At 39.7% G+C, this 27399-nt stretch overlaps 5 protein-coding genes across 6 annotated transcripts; all 5 read right to left on the reverse strand.

Annotated features, from left to right (window-relative positions):
• Window positions 1-771: 771 nt before the first annotated feature.
• On the reverse strand, window positions 772-4125 carry LOC116201411. Of its 2 annotated transcripts, XM_031532652.1 has the most exons (3): window positions 3856-4125; window positions 3176-3531; window positions 772-2144 (listed from the first exon to the last, which is right to left on the reverse strand). In XM_031532652.1, the coding sequence occupies exons 1-3, from the start codon at window positions 3893-3895 to the stop codon at window positions 2130-2132; spliced, it is 411 nt and encodes a 136-aa protein (XP_031388512.1). In that variant the 5' UTR covers window positions 3896-4125; the 3' UTR covers window positions 772-2129. The 2 variants fall into 2 exon arrangements, with proteins under 2 accessions (XP_031388512.1, XP_031388511.1); XM_031532651.1 differs by lacking the exon at window positions 772-2144 and having other exon boundaries at window positions 2786-3531.
• Window positions 4126-4236: 111 nt separating this feature from the next.
• Window positions 4237-9098, reverse strand: LOC116201410 (DEAD-box ATP-dependent RNA helicase 16). The gene is made up of 15 exons (XM_031532650.1): window positions 8835-9098; window positions 8529-8687; window positions 8349-8438; window positions 8046-8174; window positions 7640-7740; window positions 7229-7343; window positions 6972-7103; window positions 6721-6786; window positions 6341-6520; window positions 5725-5820; window positions 5451-5588; window positions 5072-5154; window positions 4945-4982; window positions 4637-4851; window positions 4237-4470 (listed from the first exon to the last, which is right to left on the reverse strand). The coding sequence occupies exons 1-15, from the start codon at window positions 9024-9026 to the stop codon at window positions 4369-4371; spliced, it is 1836 nt and encodes a 611-aa protein (XP_031388510.1). The 5' UTR covers window positions 9027-9098; the 3' UTR covers window positions 4237-4368.
• A 4045-nt stretch (window positions 9099-13143) lies between these two features.
• On the reverse strand, window positions 13144-17121 carry LOC116198457 (AP2-like ethylene-responsive transcription factor ANT). The gene is made up of 9 exons (XM_031528606.1): window positions 16427-17121; window positions 15615-16056; window positions 15179-15261; window positions 14952-14960; window positions 14776-14864; window positions 14586-14659; window positions 14418-14468; window positions 14225-14301; window positions 13144-14131 (listed from the first exon to the last, which is right to left on the reverse strand). The coding sequence occupies exons 1-9, from the start codon at window positions 16866-16868 to the stop codon at window positions 13509-13511; spliced, it is 1890 nt and encodes a 629-aa protein (XP_031384466.1). The 5' UTR covers window positions 16869-17121; the 3' UTR covers window positions 13144-13508.
• A 3125-nt stretch (window positions 17122-20246) lies between these two features.
• On the reverse strand, window positions 20247-21808 carry LOC116201458 (short-chain dehydrogenase ptmH-like). Its single transcript, XM_031532704.1, has one exon. The coding sequence runs from the start codon at window positions 21615-21617 to the stop codon at window positions 20763-20765; it is 855 nt and encodes a 284-aa protein (XP_031388564.1). The 5' UTR covers window positions 21618-21808; the 3' UTR covers window positions 20247-20762.
• A 4325-nt stretch (window positions 21809-26133) lies between these two features.
• LOC116198895 lies at window positions 26134-27347 on the reverse strand. The gene is made up of 2 exons (XM_031529163.1): window positions 26989-27347; window positions 26134-26815 (listed from the first exon to the last, which is right to left on the reverse strand). The coding sequence occupies exons 1-2, from the start codon at window positions 26998-27000 to the stop codon at window positions 26510-26512; spliced, it is 318 nt and encodes a 105-aa protein (XP_031385023.1). The 5' UTR covers window positions 27001-27347; the 3' UTR covers window positions 26134-26509.
• Window positions 27348-27399: the final 52 nt, after the last annotated feature.

Here is a 27399-nt window from a genome sequence, read left to right on the forward strand (position 1 = left end):
AAAAAAAAAAAAAATTAAAATTTTAAAATTTTGAAAATTTTAAAATTATTTTAAAAATAATTTTATAAAAAAATTAATATTTAATATTAAAATTATTTTAAATTTAATATTAAAATTATTTTAAATTTTAAATTAAAAGTTTAAAATTATTTTTAAAATTTTTTAAAATTTAAAATTATTTTTAAAATTTTAAAATTTTAAAATTTTTCGGCCACGTCAGCAAGGAGGTGACACGTAGTTGCCACGTCAGCGTCGGCTTGACGGCGTCAAGCTCGAGTTGACGGTTTGTACCATCATGAAACAACTTTGAAACATTTTATACCATCATATAGCGAAAAAAACTTTTTGGACCATAATGAAACATTTGCAAAACATTTTGGACCACCAATGCAATTTACCCTAAAATAAATTAACACGACACCCATTTACCTTGTTGACCTACTATAAAAAGTTGTTTTAGTCCACGATCTTTAATGACATTTTCAATTTTGTTCTAATTCATTTTTTTCAATAATATTCTCAATGTGCCACGGTATATTTACTTGTCTATTAAAATTTGAGTTCAAGTCCAGTCCATTGGCATGCAACATGAAGGTCGATAAATCCTGTAAACATTAAAAATAAGGTTAAACAAAAAAAAGAAACTAAATAGGATAAATAGTGAAAAACATTGAGGTTGGGGATCAAAAGAGATTATTTTCTCATTAATTCAACAAGATCAGTCAAGTCGACTGTCAGTTTTTGTCAAGAATGTTATTGAGTGTTAAAATAGTCTCAACGAAGGGTTTTACACTATAAAATATTCTTCCACACATATGATCCCGTTATGGTCTTCTTTCTTTTGCCCTTCCAAGTAGGTCGGCAAACCCTGTCTCATTGAGTCATTGGGTCCTTTTCCTCATTCGAGAATCTCCTCCCATCTTCCATTCCATTTCCGAGAGTAATAAGGACCAATTTGATTCCATTTACGAATCATCATCGTGACAAGTGGAGCACGATAGTAATAAGTAGGGGTCAGGTCGACAAAGCCATTAGACTATGTACAATGAAGGTCTCTCAATGGGTCTCTAATGTGGATTCACTGTCTGTCGCATAAGCACCATATCAAGGAGAAACTCACTGACTCGCAAAAAAAAAACAGAGAGACTCGAAAATTCAGTGATTGGTCTCTGATGGGTCTCCATTATGTCCCACAATCGATGTTCGATGTTAGATGCATCCAACATTCTCCTTGAGATAATTGCAGTCCAAAATCTGTATACATGTCGCCCTATGAATCGTTATTAGTTCCCGCATGAATTTGTCAACAACGAGAAGATTTCCCTTCTTCAGGAAGTGCGGAGTCATCACCAACTGCAAGCCTGGAACTAACCGATGGTAGATTGCTAGAATTTCATATCCCAACATTCCATGACGTCCAACACGAGCAACAAAACCAGCACTGTCATAAGTCCTCTGTCCATTGCCCGGCCGAGACGAACTCCTGAGCACTGTCATGAGTCCTCCAGAACAGACAACCGATCGTCTCCACTGTTGCGTCTCTTGACTTCCTTTCCACCAATGGAGTTACCACTCAACTGCAATGCCTGCATCGTTTTCTCAGGGTGGTCTCCATTTTCTATCGAAAACACCCCTTTCCACTACTCGCTCGGACTTGTCTCTCTCGTGCTGCGCCTCCATCGATGAGCTCCAGAAGCTATTGTAGGCCCACTCCTGTCACTGTATAAGTTTTCACATCAGGTCCGCAATTGAAGGACCGATAAAGTTCATCAGTGGATGCACTCTGAGCCTGCCCAATAGATGATCCTGGAGAATTTCTGGTGATTTCCAAATCATCAAGCTCTCCAGATGACAGCTCAGAAAGACGGTCCTGATCTTCCTCGTACTCGAGTTCTCCCACTGATTGTTCGGCAACATCTTCATCACCACCACCGGCAGTTCTCGAGGGATCTATCTCCTCACCACTGTTGTCCTGAGACAATGTCTCAGACAGGACACTCCCATCAGCTTCTCCTGAGAGATTCTCAAATTCGACTTCTTCGGCATCAAGTAAGGCTCCATCTGAATGCATCTCATCGTCTTCCGGAAGATCAATCTGAAAAAATCACCGAATGCCACAGATGTAGAACTCAAGCTTCCTTATTCTGCCACCCAAAAAAAAAAGAAAAAAAAATTGTATCCGGAGCACATAAATCAGGTAATTTTTGAATAACGAGAATTTACCGAATTCATATGTGTGAGAGCTGATGATAAATAAAATAGCGTAGCTGATGTTATTTGCTCCAGAAAATAGTTAGAATTTATCCAATTTTTCATCTTTCTTTCACAGAACAGTGAGACCATGCCGGGGTGTGGAAATATAGAGGCATTTTGAAGTGTTATCTAAGACCTTTTTTTGTGCTGTCTACTATGAGAAAACCACCCAACTAGAAATTCATATGAATTTTAACCGAACTTAAAAAATACCCTCTTGAAGAACAGTTTCTCGACCTTCAATTCTAGCAGGAGAAAATGTACAGGCAAGCCTTTCAAATTTCTTTTTTTTTTCAAACTCTGTGAATTCCGGGAAACAGTAAAGAGGAAAAGAGGAAGGACTAATTTTCTGTACCTTATTCCAATCTCTAATCATGTTCTGGAGCTTATCCTCAGATACACCTATTTGTTCTAGAACTTGCAAGACTGATGAACGATGCTCATCGCGAACTTACAAGACTGATGAACAATACTCATCGAGATTTGGAGCCCTTGAATACAATACATGCTGCGGACACAAGCAACATATATAGAAGGAAAATAAACTTTTTGTTTATTGCCAATAGCTTATAGAATGAAGGTCGAGTATTCCCGCGATGAATAATGCTACATTATTAAAACAAGACATTGTTACACTGGTAGGCCCTCAAACCAACAGAGGGACTCAAAATTTGCCGAGAAGCCTAACTGGCTTAGAGCATGGACAAGGAGATTAGAGGACCTTGAGATCCAGGTACAATGCCGTTCCGAGAAAAAAAAAAAAAGAGTAAAAGAAGGTGCCTAATGTCCGATTAATGCTCCTAATATCCCACTGAACATGCCGTGAATGAGCTAAAGCTTCTAAGACAATAAGGGCATCACTTTCTAACCAAATTTTCGACCATCCAGAGTTGAGAGCTAAGGAAACGGCAAGGAGGACTACCTGGGCTTCGGCTTGGAGAGATGTTCCAGCGAAGACTGCGGCACACCTTGAGTTAATGATGTCACCGTTTTGATTTTGTGCCACCCCCGCGACGTAAGCTGTGAGATCCCGCCATGCTGCATCTGTACTGATCTTCCTCCATTCAGGGGTTGGGACAGTGTTATGCACGTAGGGGTGGAAAGTAACTTTGCAGGCTGCAGTATCATGGGCAGAACTTGAGTGTGATCCATGGTCGTGGGGGCGAAACGTGTCTCGGGCCAGGGCTGGTAATGAGCTGCTGTTAGCAGCCTGGTGGTGTGCATTTCCCCTTTGCTTGTACAAAGAATGTCTAATCCGTTGTAACATACAAGCAATATCTGCCCGAGCCCCACAAAATAAGCAAGCATTTCTCAAATTCCATAACGTATAAAGCACAATAGTTCCATAAGTCGAGAAAGATAGGAGGATCAATGCAATTCTTTAGCAGCTGAGTTAGGGGCTGAATAATAAAAGAAACTATGATTGTTGGAGGGTTAATTGGAAAGTTATCTGAAATAAAGTTCCCGGACGATTCCCTCCACTCGACACGATTAATTAAGTGCTTAATATTTTAGTTCAAATGTCAAGTATTTTGTATAATTCATCACAAATAATACTAAATACTAAAACACTTAAATTGATATACGAGGTATATTACGTACCATTACTCGAAGTCATGTTAAAATTCCCTATTTGGTTCATAGAAAGCAGCTGAATTTTGCAATTCCGCCTCCCCCGGTGACGACATACAGCACGGACATTCTTGGTTGTCTCTGAACCGCACAAACTCAACCAACTAATACCTTGTTATTGAACCAGGGAATCGACTATCCAGTCATCGACCATGGCATTGGCCGCCAAAGGTAGGACTCAGCCTTGGACTGATTCATCCCTTGAGTAGGCATGTGTTGGGCCTCTTGGCCATCTTACATTGGATCCAACCCCCTGTTGCCAAGCCTGAGCTAGGCTCGGCCATGGCAGAAAGGTGGAGCTGACGTGGGGTGACCATGCTCAGCCAGTGACTCAGGATCGGAGACGCAAAATCCACCCAATCTCCACAAGAGGGAAGAAATTGAAATTATGATAAACTCACATCTGACTAAATATTTGAATACAAAATTGGGAGGCATACAAAAGATTTTCTCATACAGAAATTGTAAGGTAACAATCAGCACTCATATCAAGTTAGCTCTTCTCTTCTTCTGTTTATGGGCATTATCGGCACTGCCGGCTGCTTGGTCTCCCTTCATCTTCCCCCCTTGACCTCTCTTCCTTGTCTGCAACAAAAGTAATCACTACGAATCAGCAACTCCTGATAATACCATCAAAAGGCAGTTCTTTCTCCCGTGGTTTGTAAAAACATCTAAAAACCAAGGGGATGCATGTTCAACTCCACTAAAGTAGAGATATATTGAGAGGGTAGAGGAGCTAAAAGTGGGTTACCTCAGCAGTGAAAGTTTTGAGAGGATCTCTGCTTTTCCCGAACCTTTTATTCAGTCCCTTCTTTCGAGCTGGCTTGTCCTGCCCCATAGCAGCCCGAGCAAGCTTGACCATCTTGCTGGCTTCCTGTGTTTTTGGGTCCAACAAGTACTCAGGCACGTCTCTAAGGTGAGAAGCTGGAGGCTCCTTGCTCAAGACCTTGTCGTGTTTCAATAGATCTGCCCATGTACAACTCTAAACTCTTCATCGATGCACATTGACTAACAAGGGGATGATGAGAACAACAGAAATTCGAGCAGAGATCTCAATACCTAAATCCTTTGGATTCGCATCAAAATGAGCCTTCAACCTAAATGGCAAATAAGCAAATCCCATTAAAAGCTTAGCAGAAAAAGGCAACAATTGATAAAATAAAAGTAAAGAGTCAAAGAAACTCACTTTTCAGAGTTGAGAATCTCGTTCCTTAGATCCTGAGCTCTTGATTCCCTTATGGCTACTTTTGTCACACTCTTTGCAACATCCTGCATACGGATTTTGACCATCAATAATTTGAAAACGAAGGTCTAATTGTCTTTTAAGAGATAGGGTTTTTGAGGTTTTAGGGTGATAAATTCAGGATCATTATGCTGTGACGGAACACAAAGCATTCTTCTCTACGAATGGTAAAATAAACTGTGCCTTCATTAGTTAAAATTATACAATCACTTTAATCTAAAACGGGAATCTCTTTTGGATTACTTTCCAACAACATATTCTTCCATTCACTAAGAGGAGGATTAAACTAGGAAGTAAACTATCAAAGAATAGAGTCAATCACCTCAGCCCTATAACGTAAGGATTCCACGGCTTTCTCAGTTAGAAGTGGAAATGGGACAATTAAGTTTGACTCTTTGTTCTCACCCTCTCCCAGGAAGGATTTTATTTCTTCCAAAATAGCCATCTCATCAGAAGAAACCTGTCAACAAAAAGTCATTGCAACCATTAAAGGTGTCACAATCAGATGGCGAAGATTAATCCTCATTAAAAAGGACAGACTTGCTAGAAGACCAATAAATATTTATTATGCTATAAGATTATTACAAAGAATATACCAAGGATATTGATGAACCACTGCTGTATGCTCTTCCTGTACGCCCAATCCGATGAATATAACCTGCCACACTTAGTGGCATCTCATAATTTATAACCTGCAAAAAAATTATATGCGTAATCTTTCTCAGAATACATAGATGATGGAAATGGCATGTTGCATTATGACAGTATAATACAATTTGCACCAAGGTCCCCAATTCTCTAAAGAGGACAGCACAAGACAAGGTTTCACAGATGATTGTGCTAGATTATGCTAATACACCAAGAAATAATCAAGCAGGAAGCAAAAAATATATGAATGTATAATCAAAACCACAGAATAACTTTTCAAGCCAAAAGAGGGTCCGGAAGGGACATAGATCATTAGACATAATTGGAATTTATCGGAGTTAAGCACTTGAACTTAACACCCTTACAAATTTTTAAATGATTCCACAACAGTTTGAACCATCATGATATAAAGCAAGAGCTTTTCCCTATGATGCAATAACTTCCTTGTTCAATCTGAAATTCCAATGGTGTTGTTAGTTATGGATGCATAGTCCAACGTATACTAAACTTTAATTCGGACTACAAAAACCTAAGCAGATCTACAACATAGAGCATTCCTCGTACCGTACGGACGTTCTTGAAATCAATTCCCCGCACTACTCCAAATTCAGAATCTAACTTAGCCTTTGAACGCTTGCGAGACTTTTTCACCTCAGAATGGTTCTCCCCACTAGCTTTCTCCTTTTCTTTTATTTCACTATCATCTGTAGCAATCAAATAATCAAAAAGTCCAGCATTGAATTCCTGATGAAAACAGAAAACCATACATAAGAAACTTATTCTGAGCAGGTCAGAAGTATATCAAGTTTACCAAAGATCTGAAGAGAAGAATACAGAATAACCACACTTGATAGTTGAGAGACGCTTCTTAGACCAATGAAGTCTATTCATATATCAATTGCAACAGTAGATACCATCACTTAAGAAATCTCTAGATAACATACCTCTAGCATATGAAGACGGGAATTCTGTGGCAATTCAGCATTTAAAACTGCAGATCGGATTGCAAACTGGCACAAAATAACAAAATGATTTTACACAAGAAAAAGGAATATAAAGATGCATCCCTTCCATAACGATCTCTACGGATTAAATTATGCAAATCCGAGAGGAAGAAAACTTATCAAGGAAAAAGAAAATCAAGAGGAGAAAGCACATCTAAATGTACATTTGAGCACAAGTGGAAAAAGAATACCTTCTCCAAAAATAACTTCAACCGATAGCCCATATCTATAGTATTAGTGAATATCAAGACTTTCTTCTGAACCAAATCCAGCTTCAAGAGCCCCAGAATGTAAAGTAATTTGTCACGAGTACTGCATGATATCTAAACCACAAGAAATTATTTAAAGTAATTAGCCCAATTATAACAATCAAATTTCCAAAAAAAAACAAAAGGTGAAGCACATGGTACATTTGATTTTATTTACGGAAGATGAGAGGAACATTTACCCAAAATTGCTGGACATTTTTAGGTATCATGTCATCTTTGACATCTTTGACTTCTGGCAACGTCAATATGTAGGGGTTGTGAAGAATCAACTTCTTCAGTTTATCAACATCAGCACTGCCAATGGTGAGAATATCATAAGGACATGTTTCAAATAGATACACCAGATCATAGAATATGTATACACTACTATCAGAAAAACAAGAATATATATACACAATCATTTGCAAACAGAAAAGAACAATCTATTTAATTGAATTTCCCAAGAGCCCTTGTTGTAATGTTTCATTAAACACTGTTATCTAAAATATGTAGATCATTTTTAAGTAGTTTGTAAGAAAAACAATGACAAATTCGGGTAATCATCAAAGAATACTCCTATTACATGTGAGACAGGAGCACTGCATACATACCTCGATGTAGCAGACATAAGAAGGCATTGACAGCGTCTAGGTATATGAGCTGTGAGAGCTCGTAAATCATCTTCATATCCATATGATAATAAAAGGTCTGCCTGAAATTGATAAATATTTTCTTCCAGTCAGGAAAAAAAAAAAGCATAAGAAAATAGCAGCAATTAAGAGTTTAAATCCAGAATATGCACCAGGAACCTAATCTAAGAGTGCTCACTTAATTTTGAACTTCCATCATGAAGACAATATGCCACTGCGATGTCCAAAACAATTGATGCCAGACATCATTTTTAGAAAGCTATAGAACTTTTTTTACATGGATAGATAGATGTTCAAACAAATCCAAGGACTTCAATTCAGGTGTCAATTCTAGTATTTATCCCTATATTGGAAACCAAACACTCACCTCATCGAGAATAAGAATTTGAAGTGCTTCACTGATCGATGAGGGCTGAAGCACACCAATTGACAAGCACTTTGGAATGCATCCCGGTGTTGATACCAAAATATCAGGTGGCCCACCCAAAGCAGTTCTCTGCAATCAAATGCACATATGATATTAATTGATTATACTTAGACTACTTTGAAGCAAGAACATTCAGCATTCACTGCCAATATCACTAGACAGGAAAATGGAGCAAAGTTAATCAAACAGATCCATCAACTAATCAATGAAAAGGATGATGAACATATATCTGCATGAACTCACCAAGTCAGAGGCAGCCATGCTGCTTGTTAGCTGTACGACTTTCAACTGAACTCTACATAACTCAATGAGGGATGAAGCTTCTGCAAAAACCTGCAGTTATGCATAAGTTCAATTGGCCCATTACAACAAATTATACCAACATCGGCGGAAGATAACCAAACTTCACGTCCCAGAACTTGCCTGCTGGCAGAGTTCCCGTGTCGGGACCAGGATAAATGCACTTGGAGCAGCCTTATGCTTCGGAACCGACCCGCTAAACAGCTTTTGAAGAAGAGGGAGGAGGTAAGCAAATGTCTTTCCTGACCCAGTCTTTGCCCGTGCAACCACATCTTTACCTTCCTATTGTAACAAATCCACAAATATGAATCAATCATCACAAAAGCTCGAATTCAAATAACTAAGAACATCAAATCAGAAAAACTTTGCACCAACAAACATGTCCTAAGGGACCCAACTTTAAGCATAATTTGGAGCTTAAGGACTGACCAGGATTAAGGGTATAGCGACTCGCTGTATCGGAGTAGGCTTCTGGATGTTTTTCTTGGACATCGCACGAATCAACCGAGGGTCGAGGCCTATCTCTTCGAAGCTCGGTTCTTCCTCTTCTTCTTCATTCCCTCCAACGTCCTCTGCCTCGCGTTTCTTCTGATTCAACTCCTGCTCTGCCAATTTCGCCATTGTTGACGTCCGGCTGAGCTCCCCCAATTCGAATCCTAACAGAGGGCTAGGGTTTTACAAGGGTATTAGAGACAGAGAACTGAATGGGGACGATGGAGGAGATTGGGTCGGGTCGGTCTTGGCACCGGATGCAGAAATTAAAAGGGTCGGGTTGTCTGGATGGGCTATCTGGGCCTCCATTTTACTTGAGACTTAGGGCCACCCAATTTTAAAATTTTTTAGGGGGTGTATGCTAGTATATGGAAGCCCAACGGACTTTCAATTCGAGTCAAATCAGCTCACTAAGAGATAAGAGATAAAACTTTTCAAGTGTAAATTTTCTCTGTTCACAAGACTCGAACCGGATAAGGAGAATAAGTAACAAACTACTTGAATTAATAAATGTTGGTTTCGTGACTAAATTTTTTTTCCAATCCCTTCCGAGACCGGTCCAATGGGGACATCTACGTCGGGTACACCACATTGAAGGGAACTATATACTCCAGTCTCCCAATATGATTTGAATACGAGCTTATAGAGAAAATCAGGTAATATTGGAGATATTGAGATGATTTTTTAAAGGGAAATCTGCGAAGAAATTTCGATAGAATCTATCGAGAAAATATTAGATGGGATTGAGATAATAAGTATGAGTCCCGATCAATTATTAAAAAAAATTATAAGAAATATGTGTGCACTTCATAGAATAACTTGCTAGGTATTGAGTGGAGAATTGCATGTCACTTTACATGTTAATAACTTCAAATATTTTCTCGGATCCACCTCGATTTTTGTCTATCTTCCATGTTCTAACTCCTCGTTTCTGATCGGAGAGAGATATGATAATAAAGATCCATAAATAAAAAACGAAAATAAATAAAATTTTTAATTTCTATTGGTACACAAGCTGTAACTCACGTAATAATAAAAGTTAATTTTCCATGCAATCATGAATAAATCTATGTAATTATTAATATTATTATCATAAAAGTGGAACCCATGCAAGAAAAAAGAGAGAAGAAAAGTGGAACTCAGGTGTTGAAGCCAAAAAAAAAAAAAGGAACTTAGGTGAAAACTCTCATGCAAGATGATTACATGAATATAATCATTACGATGTCCGGGCATTAAAAAAAAAGGAAGGAAAAAGGGAAATTCGTCTATTGACGACTGACTAGGTCCACGTTCCTCATAATTTTTCTTGGTATTTTCTATGCCTTTTTTTTCATTATTTCATAGCAGCAGCTTTTCTTTCTTTCTTTTTTTTTTTCTTGAACCACATATCAACAGTTGAATTTTATGATTTTAGTAATTTTACATGATTATATTTATTTGGTTTGGTTTAATTTGATGATTAGGTAACTATTGCACGATGAGGCCCATTACGCGATTTCAGATGATTTATGCTTAAATGGGGCCGATTTTCCTCCGACCAACTTCTTTTTTTTTTGAATTCCCACCTACCTACCTTTTTTTTTTATTTGCTGAGTTCCAACTACCAACTTGACTTAATTTGTATATCACAAGAACATATAAGTCATAAGATGGTTTTAAGGTTTGAAAAGAAAAGGAAATGATGGGTCTAATAATGTTTTATCATGTTGATTACATAGAATAGAAGCGTGTCATGATCAACAATGTGATGCATGAAGAGTCTCGAGTCAAGTCGACTCGTATGATGATCTGTTAATATAAGTATAATCTCGTGTGAATGTGACGGTTGTATTGCAGTATTGTACTATGACTTAAGCATAACATGACATTTACTTATAAGACAATTAGAGATAACGAGATTTCAATAAATAAATCATCAAAAAATTCTAACATAAATGAACAGATTGAAATTATCCCTCTTACAGTTTTTCGAAATCATTATAGTATATAAGGGGAGTTTGTCTGCCAGTCGACTTTATAATTTTTTTTCGGGTGTGAACCATGGTACTCGAAAGACAATTGGACATCAATATTCCAGTTGAGTGAAGTCGGCTCACTAAGAAATAAAATTCTCACAGCATAAATTTTTCGCATTTAAAAGGACTCAAATCTGAGACTTTACTTAAACAAAATAAGCGTCAAACCGCTTAAACTAACTTTGATCGTTACGTTATAATTCTTTATATCACTAAAATGTAAAAAGGAGATGAGTTAACAACCAATTAGTCCTAAAGATGTTTCACCCAAATCTTCTAATTTTACCCCAAAAAGGCTTAGTTGTCTTCTCACCGACAGCATCCCTCTTCAATCAAAAGAGAGGAAAGAATTTTATTTCTTTGATTAACTTCGGCTATAAATACTTCACCCATTAAAAGAAAAAGGAAGAAAAAAGATCAACCACCCACAATCCTCGCTTGCTCAATTTGATAATAAACTCATCCTTTATAATTTATACTTATGCAAATGAGATATTAAGTATACAACTTTTTCATAAAAAAATGTTATTACATCACCGAAAAAATTGTTATTAACATGAAATCTATTCTCTTTGAATTCATGAAAGTCTCACAGATGTATATGTCCACCTAAGATCATGTTGGCCTTATCAAAATCGATCATTAAATCTTAGATACTTTTAAGAAATGAGATAGTACAATGATGTACATCATCATTTATGAATCAAAGGATTCATAGTACGATCTCATTAGTGAAACTGTTTATATCCATTTATTTAATTTTTTATTTCTTTATATTAAATCTATGAATTTTCTTTGTAATAAAAAGAAAATTCTAAACATCTTTTAGCGTAAATTTCGACAACCTCCTATAATTTGTGAAATGACTAGCGACACCCCTGCTTTCAAAAATCAGTCACACATCACCTTTTCTTTATGTGGCACCAAGAGAACATTCACTTTGCCACGTGAATCTCATGTCACGGAATTGCACAAACCGACCGTTACTTTATTTCTTTCCCAAATCAAATCTGACCCAAATTTTTTAAAAAATAGAAATCTATGAAAATGAAGGGTGATGTGTGTCTAATTTTAATAGGAAGTGTTACTGGTCATTTTATTAATTATAGGGGTGTATTCGAAATTTACCCTATGTTTTTATGATGGATTTTTAGATGAACGTGGGGTGTTCCGTCCATATTGATTCAGTGGATTGGATCTAATCTTTGATTAGTGACAAAATCTCTTTTATTTTAGCTTTTGTCTTCTTTTCCACTAGTGGGATGGGCGTCCTTTCTGACCTCAATCTTAAAAGTTGTTTCCCATTTTTCTCAATGTTCCTTTTCCTGTTTCATTCCATGCCCATGTCTATGTTTCTGCTTTTTCTATGTCGGGGCTTGCCTTGCCCCCCGTTGAATTTCAATTGATTCTCGTAGCTGTTTAAAGTCGAACCCTCTTTTGCTCGCCAATCTCGTCCGTTCTACGGATACGTCTTTAATAGATGTGATGCGTTTAGACCTGTTCTGGCAAACGATTGACGACCGATCTTTGAAGAGAGGCCAAATCGAGGATGTTCCCCCGATTTGGCCCCTCCAATGCCCAAATAGTAATGGTAAAGAAGAGAAGGTTTTAGGAGAAACTTAATGCAGCGAAAGCATCGACTGAGAGATGTAATAATAATAACGTTCAGGGAGAAGAGAATACCTTCGACGAGATAAGTAGCATGTATGTATATTTTAAGTCGAGCCCGCGTATCCCCTCGAGTGCAGATCTATTTACTGGTTGTTCACATACTTAAGTGGCACGAGTATGAGGGGCAGTGGAGCTCACCGGTCAAGTCGGATCTCTTTCTCTCTAATGATATAATGTCCCAACGTCAAAATCATTGTTTTGTATGGATCATTTTGGTACTGTTTATGTCAACATTGAGACATGTTGATGAGCTATATAATTTGTACGCCAACCGTTAATTCTATATCATACGACGATCATGAATCGGGGAGACATTGTGTATATCATCATATGAGTTAAATATATGTACTTGCATCGTCCCTTTCAAGATTTTTCCGTTTTATAAAATTTAATCTTCCAATATTCCTACATATACTTTTTTTTGTTCTCTTTTTCTTGGTCCATGCTGCATGAAATAACTCAAATATTTCACTTTTGCTTGTAGTCAATGGCTTTAAATGAACACTGTCCATCTATTAAAATCATTAGGACAAAGATTGAGCTGCTCCTGTACCTTAACAGTACCAAAAAATTAAAGCTGGTCCATTTAATTCTCTAATGACTATTAGATGTTGAAAGAGAAAATAAGAACATGAACAAAAAATATTAAAAAGAACCAAAAACAAGAAAAGAAAAAAAAAGACATTGCATGAAAGTTGTTCAACCTTCCCTCTTCACCAAATTTATCCATTTTGCTTTTTGAACTATCCTTCCCTCCAAATCCTCATTCACTATGACCCTTCACATCTCATTGGTCAAGATATCTACCGGCCGGATTACTCGAATCGCGAACCGATCACTTTAGAAGCTCATATTTTCATGAAGTTTCATGACTGGTAACTGCGGTTGGGCAGTATTCGGTGGCCTCTTTCGTAGAGCGTGGGATCTATAAGTCGGTCCATGAAGCAAAAACCGGCATATGAGGTACGGCGACGTCGGGCCTAATCTGCGGCGTGGGGATCCATGAACTCACATTTTTTATCGCACTAGAGGCGTATGATGATTTTGATAAGCTATTACTTGGAGGCACTATCCCGAAGGGCAATGGGGCTATGCTTCTTTCCGGGCTACCTTCTCGTGAGCTACTCAGGCTTGTCACCAAGGACGAGGAATTCGACAAGTGAATCCCGAATTTCCCCAAATCTTCTGTTGCGGCACACTTGGTATTTCCATCCAAGACGTTATTATTATCTGAAGAAGTTCGTGCAAGTTCATATCCAATGCTGAGTTGCTGCCCTTCCATTTCCCGAGTCGGTTCATGATCATGACTGGTCCTTTCGAGCAGAAAGATATCCCCAAGGCCCTCGACCATTGGACTGTCCTGATTAAGATTTTCATTGCAGAACCTGACTTCCCTGTTCCGCCTGGCCATTTCTCCAGTGAGGAGGGTATCGCTCGCCATGATACGTTCGACATCATATCTTGTTATATCGAAGTTGGTGACAGCATTTGCCCCGCGGAACTTTATAGCTGCAATGTCATATGCTTCAGCCGCTTCCTCCTGCGTACCTATCATGACACACATTCCACGGGAATCACGATAAAAATATTGGAACTTTACCTCAATCAACAGGATCAATCTTGGATCAATTAGTTACTCACTGAATGTCCCGAGGTAGAGATCCTTGTTCCCCGCAACCCGGCCGATACGAGCCTGCCAGCGTCCGTGCTGATGGTGCCTGTGAAGTTGAAATGCAGAAAGGATGTTTGAGGAATCTCACCAAAATTAGATAAACAACCATGCGAAAAAGTACATTTGAACTGTTGATGAGGTTTGTAAGCAAAGAGGAAAGACCTTGTTACACCTCTGTACATCGAAGCACCCCTCGAAAACCCACTGCTCTTTCTGCCAAGAAAAACAATAAGAAGACTATATCACACTGTTCTCTGATCTAATATGCAATATCAAGTGCGTTATAGAGCAATTGAAATCAGATAGCACAACCGAGTGAAATTGCTTTACCTTCGCAAGTGAGCAACATACTCTTGTCGTGTCATGTTTTTCATCTCTTCGAGCTCTTGCTGATAGTTTTCCAACTAATCATGAAAAAAGCAAAAGGTGGAAGCAATGATTTGAATTTCAGCGAAAATGAATGTGATAATGAAATCATATGCAGTTGGAGAATGGGAAGATAGGATGATGAGATCATTACCGGGAAGTTGATATGGGTCGACGGTCCCCAGTACTTCAATGCTGCTAAATCATAAGCCCTTGCAGCTTTCTCTTCCATATCATACCCTCCTACAGTCCATATTTCCCAAGAGAACATGAATAAAATCCCGAAAAAGAAAATCAAATCTTGGAATTCAATACGTCGAAGGGGCTTACCTAAATAAACTGAGGACCGTGATTCGAGTTTAACGGGTGGGGACCCAACAAGACATGAAACATAAAGTCAGTGATCAATAATGCATATTTCCTTTCACCGAAAAAGAAAAAAAATGCATATTTCCTTAAGTCACGATAAGACAAAGATACTGTCTCTCCAGAGACGTAAGATAAAACAAGAATGTAGCACGACAAGACGAGATATTAAGGCCGTTGGTTTCACTGACCTTGCCTCCCTTTCCTGCTCTGGCCCTCCTTCTTGCAGCTGTTGTCCCACAAATGAGCTTCATATCTACCGGTCCACCTATGCCTGATTTTAACCGCAAACAAAGTCATTAATGAAACTCGAAACAAATCGAAGTAAAGAAAAGACCCAGAGGGAAATTTGAAATCTTGGGACCACGGAGGACAGAGCAGAATGGGGAAGTCTTGTCTGTGAGTTGTCCAACACCTTGTCCACAGCCGCAGGGTACATTCGAAGTTCGACCTCGTGTCTAAAGGGCACGCGTAGCCCAAGCGGACGACGCTTGGTGCATAAGTTTCATGCGATTATGAAGAAACCGGGAAGGATCTTCGATCCGAACATAGATTCGGTTGCACAATGTATTAACATCTAATCTTGACATAACAATGTAAGACAAAATGACATAAATAAACGTTAACCTCGTAACACCTCTGTACTGAGAGGTCCTCTGGCCGAACGTGTCGATAGATTTCCTGTGAACAACTTGCTTCTGATTGCCACTAATGTTGCCATTAATTTTAGCATTCTCATGGCCTCTCTTCTTTGTCTCGATCCCGAAACACTCTGCTTCTGCGACTGCCGAAGACGAGTTTGTTACGTGCTGCAAGCTCGTGATGCAGCTGGACTGCGGGCTCGGGCTCATCGACAGGCTCAGGGACTGCAAATCTCCGTACCCGGTTGCCGGGCAGAACTGCCTCGAGCTCGAGGACACCCAACTCCCACTCCCGGCGGAGGACGAAGGAGAAGGAAAGGACTTGTCTTCAATTGGGTAATGAAGATTACTGTAGGCCGACATGTAAGGAAATGGCGGGTACTGTTGAGTCTGGATGAGCCTCGGAGCAGAGGAAGCTGTCCCCATTGCTTCTCATTGATAGTAAGAACAGAACAAGCAGCAGACAACCAAAGATTCAGAATTTCTTGGTCATTGTTTTAGAAAATGAAGAACTTTTGGGAAAACTGTTTCCGCGTCTACATTTCTGTAGAGCACAAGGACAAGTTCTTGCTTTCTAGAGAAAATGAAAACGGGAAACTGGAACGGCTCTCCACAACACAGAAAAGATCTTTTTCAGTTTGTTTTTCCAAAAGCCATTTGTCTTCTGTCTTTCAGCTAAAAGGAGGAGAAAACCCGAGTTCTCGACGAGTTCACGGCGCGTTATTTTCGGAAAACAAGAAACTTGTAAAGCAAAAACAGTTCCCGGAAAACCGCCATTGCAAGTCTAAGATTGAGCACCTTGGGCTTGAGACCTGTTGAGAGCTTCCATTAAGCAGAGAGACCCATCAGACTTGAGAGGCATCACGGACAATGTGGATGAGTAGGGCCCACCAACAACGCCATTATTCTCCCCTCCACCGAACACTCCATAGCAGTGGCTCCCATAGCTGAGATGCGGTGGGAGGGAGTGGAGATCAATGCCAGTTGGGAGAGTCAGCCCGGAAGTCAACTGGGTTTGACTGCTCTGCTGCCGAGGAACAACGTCCGAGGTTGTTGTGGAAGTTGAAGAAGAAGCAGCGGCAGCAGAAGAAGAAGAAGAAGAAGTGATGTTCATGTGATGATTGCTGTTGTTGTCGTTGGTTTCTGTGTGGTGGTGAGGAGAAAGCAGTGAGAAGCCCAACCAGTTGTTGTGGTTGTTAGTGTTTTCTTCATCGGAATCATTGTTCATGGGCTTCATCATCGTCTCTGTCTCTTCTCTTTCGTGTAGCTGCTGAGAGGGGAAGAGCTTATAAGTAATATGGGAAGTGGTCTCACACCAGATATAAGATACTTGCAAGCTCAATCATTGTGTGAATAATAAACAAAAGGGAGGCCCTTTTTAAGGCGCCCTGCCCTTAGAAATATGGATATTGGCTCCTCCGCACTCGAAGTATAGGCACGCCGCGCACGCACTGCACAGTTCACGGCTCGGACAATCAAGACCTAACCAGCCTGACCTAATAGTCGGTACCATGCATTTATTTCCCATTTTTATAATACGAAACGCCTCAAAAAGATTTAGATGACAGGAATATAAACAATCGAGTCGATATAAGTTTAATCCCTATCATTCCTTAATAACTCTAAAAAAAATCCAATAGTTGAGAAAGTGACGTAATGCAGTAGCAAACATCTTCACCTAAAAATCAATATATGTCAGACTATCCATGTCCATGTATATAAATTTTATTTTCTTGTAAGAAACTCATAAATCCTCTTTATAATTGAAAAAAAGTTCAGTAGTTTCAAATTTTAAAAAGAAAAAAAAAGACATAATATACAATACAGTTTGTCGCAGTCATCTGCTCCACGTTCTCAATGCCTCGTCTCTTGGATAATATCAGATCATGTATAGGTTTCGTTTTTATGCTCGTTTAATTCCTAGTCCTGTATCTCATTCTATAAAGAGATCCACTGAAAATCGGTCAAATGCAAAAGGCAAAGGATCTCGACTGCAATACAGAGAGAGCTGGTTCCTGCGCAGAGCAAACCGAAAAGCAAAGACCGGCCCTAAAAATTTGGCATTTTTTTTTAATTAGGTTTGCAAATTGCAATGTAGATAATTGATGAAAAGGATTTGGTGATGGCAACAAATGAAGCATGTATATCTAAGACAAAATTCAACTCTCTCTGAATCTTCTTACATTCATTAAATCCAGACACACTATAAATCTCCCTTTGAAAGTCTGCATCTCTCTCTCTCTCTCTGTGCCTGTGAATTGTTGGTGTGAAAAGGCATTCATAGAGAAGAGAACAAAGGGAGAGGATCAGTTTGCTTTAAACTGAACAAAAGGAATGAGAACAGCAAGCAATGCTGGGCATCAATTCAGCAACTCCATTGGGATCTGTGACTCAGAATAAAAAGACCCCCCCTTAAAACCTCTCTTTCTCTTTTGCTTTTCCTTCCCCATCCAATTTTCTCTTCTTTTCCTTTCTTTTTCCTTTTAAGCAGAGATAAATCTCTTTTTTTTTTTTTTAACAATGCAGCATCATGTATTTAATCTAATATAATGAAATAGAAATAATATGAACTAATTAAAGGGCACGAATAGTCCCATAATGAGAATCGAACTTGTAATCTCTTAGTTGATAGGCGAGAGCGTGCGCCACTGCGTTATATATGAGTACGAAAATCAGGCTCATAAGAATCACATGTGAAATATCTTGATTCTAAGAGAAATGAATTTGGTTTATGAGCCTGATAAACTACAAAAAAAATTAGTACATTCATAGTGATCATGAAAATTAAACACATAAATTCTTAATTCTATCGAGAGCGCGTGTCATTATTCTACGCAGCATTTCTCTTCCTTCTTTCTGGGACCCCTAGGCTCAATAGATTTGCTTACTTTATGGCCTCATGGAAAACAATTGAAGATCCATTAACTTCAAAAAGAGGAAAAGGTCCATTAAATTCTCATGTGATGTGGGTAATACTGTTTAGCATTTGTACCCGGAAACACTGTGTAGCATCGAGGGACAGTAATGACTCCGTCGTGACGAGTTGCTTGATGATATCGAGCTCTATATTTTCAAGAAGCGTATCTACCATGAACAGCTCGGGTTATAGGCCCCCAACTATGACCGCCTTATGCGTATGCCAAGCTTTAATTAGAGAACGACGAAATGAGAGGCTCGCTAATTGTATGTTTTCGATACTATTTCGCGTACTATTAACACTGAAAGACCGAATCTACGATAGATTTTGCTTCTTGTTCATATTTATGCGGGAAGAGAACAAGACTGTCCCTGCAGGGCAGGGCGTCACTCGAACAGCGACCAGAACGCAGAGAGATAGACTGATAGGAGTCTGCCGATAAATCTCTCTCTCTCTCTCTCTCTCTCTCTCTCTCTCTCTCTCTCTGAGCTATTCAAACTGGGATATGGACGGAAGGGCATCGCATATAACACATGAGATGAGGACAGCCCCACTCAGCAAAAAAAAAAAAAAAAAAAGGGAGATGAGGACTGCCCTAAACGACACCGTGTCCGTGTGTTGTCACGTTGTTCCCCAAGTCTCACTAGGCCCTGGCAAGTGTTGGCAAGTCACTTTGACTGGCCCTATGCCTTGTCGCTTTTATGGGGCTTTATTACTTGACAAAAACCCCCCTTGCCCATGACAGCATCGATGAATGAACCCGTTTGACTCAAAAAAAAATTCAAATCTAAATTCTTATCAATGTGACGAAGGACAAGAGAGGAACTCGTTATTATTCTGATTTCATTCACTTTTGAGCTCAACTGGCTAGTTGACATAGTTGTTATCACATAGCACATCGATGGAAAATAAGAGACATTTTATTCGTAAGTACATAGTAGGGGTTGCCTTCTTTGAGTTATTGGGTTGCCTTTATCTTATGTCGTAGTTATTCTCCTTAGCTTGTCGATCGCGCCACAAATCATTGTCAATTAAGGATTTCTCGTTATGAGATCGGTACTAGATTTGAAAATGTTAGATTTGACAAACGCTCAAAGAGAAGAGGACATGTTCGACAACAAATGGATTGCTTTCTTTGGTCTTCTACTAGTGTGCATCATTATATGTTCGTCATAATTCATTAATATTGTCAACCGTGGAGATTTTAGTCTCAGAAAAGCCACAGAAGCCACAGGTCGATCGATTCTCCGGGAATTGCTCATGTGACCAGGATTGGCTTGAAAATGACATATCTTGGTAAGACTACCTTGGCCTTAGTTTAGGACGGCGTTAAACACTAGCATTATCGAGGTCTCCACCCGACACTGGCCTATTTTGGGACTATGAGTTTGAACTTCGCCATCCAAATCGAAATCCTAACCTCATGATTCACTACATGGAAAATTTATGCGTGTCTCTTGATCGATCATTTTCAACTTCACGGGACAGATCTTCTATCCACGAATGATTTGGTTTCGAAAACCCAAACAAAACCCCAAAGGACGAATAGGGAGAGAGAGACAAGAGAGATGGCATCGAAATAATTGCCCCACTTTTCCTTTGATTGATGCAATGATGAGGAAACAGGAACAATGCAATTCCTCCAACGGGACTTTGCCCTAAATTGCCCCGAACGTTTTTAAGAATTGGAGCCAATTTTGCCTGCCTCGGCAAAGCTGTGCTTTCTTTTGTTTTCACGACATGGCTTTATGATTGGCTGTGGATAGGGAAAATGTGTGCAAATGGCTCTCTTTTTCCTTCTCATACATCAATTCTCCACATCATCTCGTCTCCCTCCTCCTTAAAGATCCCTACAAGCAGTTCTCTTTTTGCTTGTTTGTTAATTTGACTTGTTCTAGGATCCCAATGCTACGCCCGCGAACATATATGGATATGCTCGATCGCATGCCGCACAAGCTTTATCATAGTCGTATGTGTGTTGCTTTTGTGTGAGAGTTGACACCGACTTGTACGTACATGAATGCTTGTGCACTGTGCATACCCGGACTCATATATCACGTGATCAAAGCTTAATTCAATGATCGATAGTGCTGGTCACCGATGCTTCTTTTTTGCTCAGTCATGCAAGCGAGGGAGATGACTTCGACTGAAGAACAAAAAGATCATGCTAATTAAACGGATCAGAGCTAGAGAAGATCAGAAGAGTTTAACATATACTTATCGTACTTTCTTGTTCAAGCCGAAACGATTCGAAAAGAAGAGGTCTCTCACCCAGAGGGGAGACCAAGAAAGCAAAGCGAACAAACCCGTCATATGGCCAAACACAATCTGCTTAGGGGGTTTCGGGCTCAATACCCTCTTGACTACATGCCTAGCGAACAAACTTGCATCGGTCGACTTACCGACCTGCGATGCTCCCCCTCTCTCTTCTATCGCCCCCTTGAATTCCTTATACAATTTCCACTCTTGGTGGCATAGTTTCGTCACTGTCGCATTCCCAAAATTTGACCTGATTGCCCCTGGAACCACCAGGACCACGTTGATCCCAAAAGGGTTCAACTCCAGCCTCAAAGTGTTAGATATTGCATGTACAGCAGCTTTGCTAGCACAGTACGACCCACCCCATGGTGTCGGGACCTTCCCGACCACACTCCCAACATTAACTATGGTACCGCTAACTTGATTTGCCATGTAAGGGACGACCTTCTGGATCAGCCTTAGCTGCCCCAGAGTGTTGATCTCCCAAGCCCTTCGAATCTCTTCCAAGGGAAGTTCAGCCAATGGACCTACGCTACCAATGCCAGCATTGTTCAGTAAAACATCGATACGACCATGCTTGGAAATGATGCTATCCACAGCTGACGTGGCACTCTCGTCCGAGGAGACGTCGAGCTCCATCGTCTCAACATTGCAAGAGGACTCCTCCTTGAGTTCTAACATGTCAGGCACGCGGGAAGAGATGTCCGATGCGATAACATGGCAATAATGCTGCTCAGCAAAAGCCTTGCAATACTCGTATCCAATCCCGCCCTTTGCGCAGCCAGTGACTAGAACGACCTTAGGATCAGTCATGTTCCTCTTGTAAGTTGTAATCAACAACGATAGATGAATGGTATGGTATGTCCCTAGTTTTAATATATACCAAAAAGTCTATAGTTTAGTTTAATCCGATCATATCTATGATTTAGAATATGCTTCAAGGGATATACGTTATAAAACATATATTGGCCGGCTAATATTGTTCAGATCTTTTTGGTTTATAGCCTAACTATCATGGAAGTATTGATATTTTTCTCTCTTTTTTCGGCCATATATATGTCGATACGTGAGATCTAATAAATATAATTCATCTATTTGAGTAAGTACATGAACTCATGTTTAATTCGATCATATACATGAATCAGACGATGAAAACAAAGAGAGCGTGTGTGTGTATATATATATGCGAAACAATATATATTACTGTTTCTTCTGTTTGCACCAATCTAGTATTCATAAGTTTAATTAATTGAGTCCGTCTAATCCAAGTTCGAGCCTTTCTAGTTGGCTCGTTGAGAAGTAAAATGCTCCCAATCATGCATTTTCTCCTATTACAAGACTTGAACCCGAGATCCCTTTCACGAGAAAGGGCGCACGACTACTTGAACCAACGCTATTAATTATACATAATATTGTGTTCTTGATCATATTGTTTATTTCTTACAAGTTTTCCTATTATAAGGGATAAAATAATTTTTTTTGGCCTTTTGACCCCATGTTGCAGGGTGGATATCAAAGATATGAAAGAAAGATATCCCTCCAAGCTGTACATACGACTTTCATCGATTACGGCTTTCTACATAATTATATATGTATATGTGAGATCTCTTTTGTAGCAGAATATTTATAATATCAACGCTTCCCTAATCTTCTACCTTAAACCTCAATTACTTCATTATCATTCAAATTAAAAGTACAACCTCCATAAGTTATTTTTTGTTTCCTTTTCCTTTATTCTTTTTTCTTTTGAAATCTCCAGAGTCCATAGTGACAGAGATATATCCAAACCCACATTGCCCGCCCTGTACCTCTGAACTGCAACACAGCTATATACACAGATTAGATTTGGTTCTCTGTATCACTCATCTCTGAGAGGTCATGGTCAATTGGGGTCAAGTCACATTCACCAAAGATTCTTCTTCAGTTTCTTTCTTCTAATGGCTTTACCGTATATATGTATAGCTAAGCCCTAGCCTTTCGTTCTTTCTCTCTTCTCTTGCACAGTGCACTAATATTCACATCACATTTTTTTATTTAATTTAATTCTTTTCCTTTTTCCTTTTGCCTTAAATTTCTGGTATTTATTTTGGTGCACAGGTTATGGGGTGGAGATAAAGGCTGAACCAGTCTCTTAGTTTGGTCGTTTTCTTGTACTCCAAAAGGCCCTTACTTAATGACTTTTTCAGAACCAAAAGGGGAAAATTTTGGAAAATTCAAAAGGAAATATCAATTTGAAACCCGGAAAGTAATTAAGCCATAAATCCCAAATTGAATACGCATATATATTTCAGGAAAACAAAGAAAAAGAAAAGAAAAGGCATGTAGGTGCTCGAAGGTCTACACATTAAAGCCGTCCAAGTATCCCCCACAAGGATCCTTCTTGGATTCGTCTTCCTTTCCTTACCCTGTAAATACAACTAGTTCTTTTCGGTTATAAATGAAATTAGGCATACGGAGAATGAGAAATGAAGCGGGATGAGAAGTATAACAAGCGAGGATCGACTCATATAAAAAAAAAAAAAGGTGAGGATAAAATTTGGATTCCCTCTATTTCAGGTAAAGGCATTTGCTATTACTATACTACTCTCTCTATAAATGTAAATAATCTCACAGAAAATAAAATTAGAGAAATGGAATATCTTGGAAAACACTTTCCAAAAAAAAAATCGACAAACAAATTTTTTTTGGGCATACAACTTAACTAACAAATTTAGATGGGGTGGCAAAGTGTTGAGGATTTTCATCACAAGTGTTCTTATATGGAATACGTTTTTCCATACATAATTTCAAATCTACGCAAGAATATAGTACGATCTAAATAAATCACAGCGAGTCGATTTAACAAGTTTGCTACTTCAAGTTTCAAAAAGCCGTCTACTTTCTTTGAATTTATACGAAACATTGGATCAACTAAAAGTATGCTCTTTTTAACTCTTGAATAAATCTAGCCATTGGATCATATCATTCACAATTTTTTTAAAAAAATTGCAATCGCTTAGTATAATAATGAACATGCAAAATCCACTGACGGTGAACTCTAACGATTCAATTCATCCAGAGAAAGAATCCAAGTCATTCATTCACACAGAAGAGGTGCCCCCTAGGCTTTCACTGTCTGCTACGAAATTGAATTGGCCCAGGAAATATGGAATATGAGAGAGAGTGAGAGACTGAATGAAAGACATTTCAATTTGCCTTTCCCAATTTCTGGTTTTTCTTTACTGAGAACACAAGGAATGTGATTGAATCCCCATAATTCCTACACCTATAAAAACGTTGTGATTCAGAATTGACGTGGATTGTAGTGATGGGTCTCAATATAGAGGCCCTGAAAAGTAAGCCCGGCCCAAGGGCCCATTGAAAACAAGCGGAACGGTTATCCAATTCCAGTTGAGAATCCCCTTTCCAGGTAACTGCCACCGGCGAGGGAACGTTCATAAATATTCTATAGGTACGTAATTTCTAGTTCAATTCATTGATTCATTCATTCTACTTCCGATTACTTACTTTAGCATCGGAGAGGGAAATCGGGATTCCCTCCCGATATTCCGCTTCTTGCAGGTTTACATCAACACTAATGTTCCGATATCGTGCTGCCATTGAACACTAGTAACTCTGCGAATGAAGAGGATCCTCTTCATTATCGTGCTGCCATTGAACACTAGTAACCCCGTTTCCCGATTCACATCAATGGCGTCGTCTGTGGTAACTCAACACGAAAGGCCATGATCCCGGCTACCTGTAGAGATTCCCGAATTGTTAAGCACGATGGGGGAGGATCAAACCGCAGTCTGAAATGGGAAGAGGATGTTCGACACCAAGCTTGATCGGAGGCGGTTTTCCAACTTGTCCAGGCGAAAAACATGAGTCTGTAACCGCTACCACAGGAGTCACGTTCCCTCTTTCATGCTTTCGTCAAATCTTACAAGGGAGGAGAGAAGGATCAGAAGCCTACGTTTAAGAAGTAAAGGCGTACGCCTTAAGGATTAGAAGCCTAAGTCGAAGGATTAGAAGCGTGAGATTAATGATTTGAAGCCTGTGTTTTCGGAGGACCAACAGACTCGACAATGGCCGCATCTCAACCAACGACAGTAACGACTGCGTCGAGAATCGAGATCATTACCAATGACCAGGGCAATCGGATGGACCCATCCTATGTTGCACTCATTGACACAGAGAGGCTCGAGGCCTACGATGCCAAGCGCCCGATGAGATGTCGGCGAGGAACAAGGAAATCAAACTGACAACTCTCCTTCAATTGTTAGAAGCCGCCATCAATTTAAATAAGTGATTTCTCCTTCCTCATTCTCATCCCTCTCTATGAACCCTAGAAATTGTTAAGTTATGGTATTGATCACTCATCAAAATCGATCGCTTGCTACAAATGACATGAGTTCTTAACCCTCTGCCAGTTTCCCATGAGGAAGGTTTTTGAGATTTTGCCAGTGAATTGGAGGGATCATTTTGGTTTCTAGAAGAAAAAGGGAGAAGATGATCGTGGACAGTTTGATCCGCTGCATGTTTGATTAATGATAATCATGATTCAATATGATCATAAGCTGATGACGTTAATTACCTAAGCAACTACAACTAATGATGATTCCAAAGAGCAGAGCAGTAAAAATAACTTTGTGTGTGTGTGTGTGTGTGTGTGTGTGTGTGTGTGTGTGTCCAATTGGTTTGCTGCTTAATGGGCTCAAGAAAGTTGATTCAATACATTATATAGTTGAATTGCTTGATCACAATCACAATTATAACTAGTTGCAGACACAGCGGCTATTACCATGAAATAAAAGATGTGCATTTCAACCATAGACTCTCTCCAGAACATCTCTAGAGATCAGGAGAGCCAACTTATAAGCAGCGAGAGAGAACTTTTTACTCCGTGGTGTAATATCTACGACACGGTCCTCCGCAGCCCACTGCCGCGGTGGCTCCACCGACATGAAAACTGCAAGTACTTCGTTTCTTTTCAAGGATTTCTCATGCAATTCCTATGTCATGACCAACTTTGATATGGGAGACGACAAGGGGATGTTGTTCGACATACAGAGGTTATACATACTGTGATCGAGGAGTTGCTTGCAAAGGCTGCTAATCTCCTCTGATGAGATTTTGTCACATGTGTCTGTATTTGTTTGGGTGATAACTGCACCGAAGCACTCGGATACCCTGAGGCTTTAATTTGAAGTTCTATTTTATATCAGAGAGGGAAACTTTGACATGGTTAAAAACGATTGTCCTTCTTTCTTCATCCATGATGGTATGCAGTTCCTCTCTACATAGTCCACGCCTTGTAATAGAGGAAATACCGATTGAAATCCTAGAATTCCTTATATAGATATCGTATTATAATCATGTAATTAATTGTATTTATTGTTTTCCTTAAACATATCATGTATAGGCACTATATAATTCAATACAACATACCTCTAACGTTATGTTGAGGTTTCAGCCACAATTCTACATTATTATATGATATCAGAGCCAACGATCGAGTAATCTATACACTCGATCTCGATCCCGTCAACCTACTTCTTGATCAATCTATCTCCTCTCTCCCTCTTCCCAACTTTCTTCTGATCTTTAAACCAATTATGGCTGACTCTACCTCAATTCTAAACCCTCCCTCCTCTATTCCTACTGTTCAAGTTAAACTGAATGGTCAGAACTACATGTTCTGGAAGGGTATTATGAGTCCCTTACTAGAGACCTATGGCCTCCTTTCCTACGCTGAGGGTCAAGTACCAGAACCCAGCAAAACTGTCCAAGGACAAGACGGCAGTATCTCGCAAAATCCAGAGCATCAATACTAGGTGTCCAGAGACAGGTTTGCACTGACCTGCATTATGCTTGCAGTAACTGAAGACATCGGCGTCACCATACTCTCTGCCAAGACATCCCACGAAGCTTGGCGTTCCCTGGAAACTGCCTTCCTCAACCAGACAGCAGCTCAAGAGGACCTCTTGGAGCAGCAGTGGCGTGATCTTCGCAAGGGCTCTCAATCGATGCTGCGATTCATCAATAAAGTCAAGCAAAAAGCCCTTAATTTCGCCCAAATCGAAAAACCTAAGACTCCAGCAGAAATTAACTGACGTATATACACTGGTCTAGGGCCAAAATGGGAGCCCCTTATCCTAGCCAAATCTGACACGATGATAACCATGGGTATTGACGAGCTCACCTCACTTCTCATGGGGCATGAAGAACGCCGTTCCTATGCGGCCATACATGAGCAGTCGGTCTCAGCTCCTCTTTCTGGCATCCTTGGACCGCCTCCCACCGAAGCAAATTACACAGACGGTCGAGGGAGGAATGGAGATCGAGAAAAAGGAAAGAACAAAGGAAAAGGCAGCGGCAGAGGAACCTGGAATGATGGCAGCAGCTACGGCAGAGGAACCTGGAATGATGGCAGCAGCTACGGTGGCTATAGCTCGGGATTCTCCGGCAGCGGCGGTGGCGGCGGGTCCTTCTCCAGTGGCTACTGGAATGGGCGAGGAGGCTCTCGGGGGGCGTCTGGCTTCCAGAGCTCGGGAAAGGGGATGCATAACCCTAACCCTAATTTTCCCGCAAGACAGGGAAGATATGGCAGCGG

Source organism: Punica granatum, chromosome 3, assembly GCF_007655135.1.
Source record: "Punica granatum isolate Tunisia-2019 chromosome 3, ASM765513v2, whole genome shotgun sequence".
NCBI lineage: Eukaryota > Viridiplantae > Streptophyta > Magnoliopsida > Myrtales > Lythraceae > Punica > Punica granatum.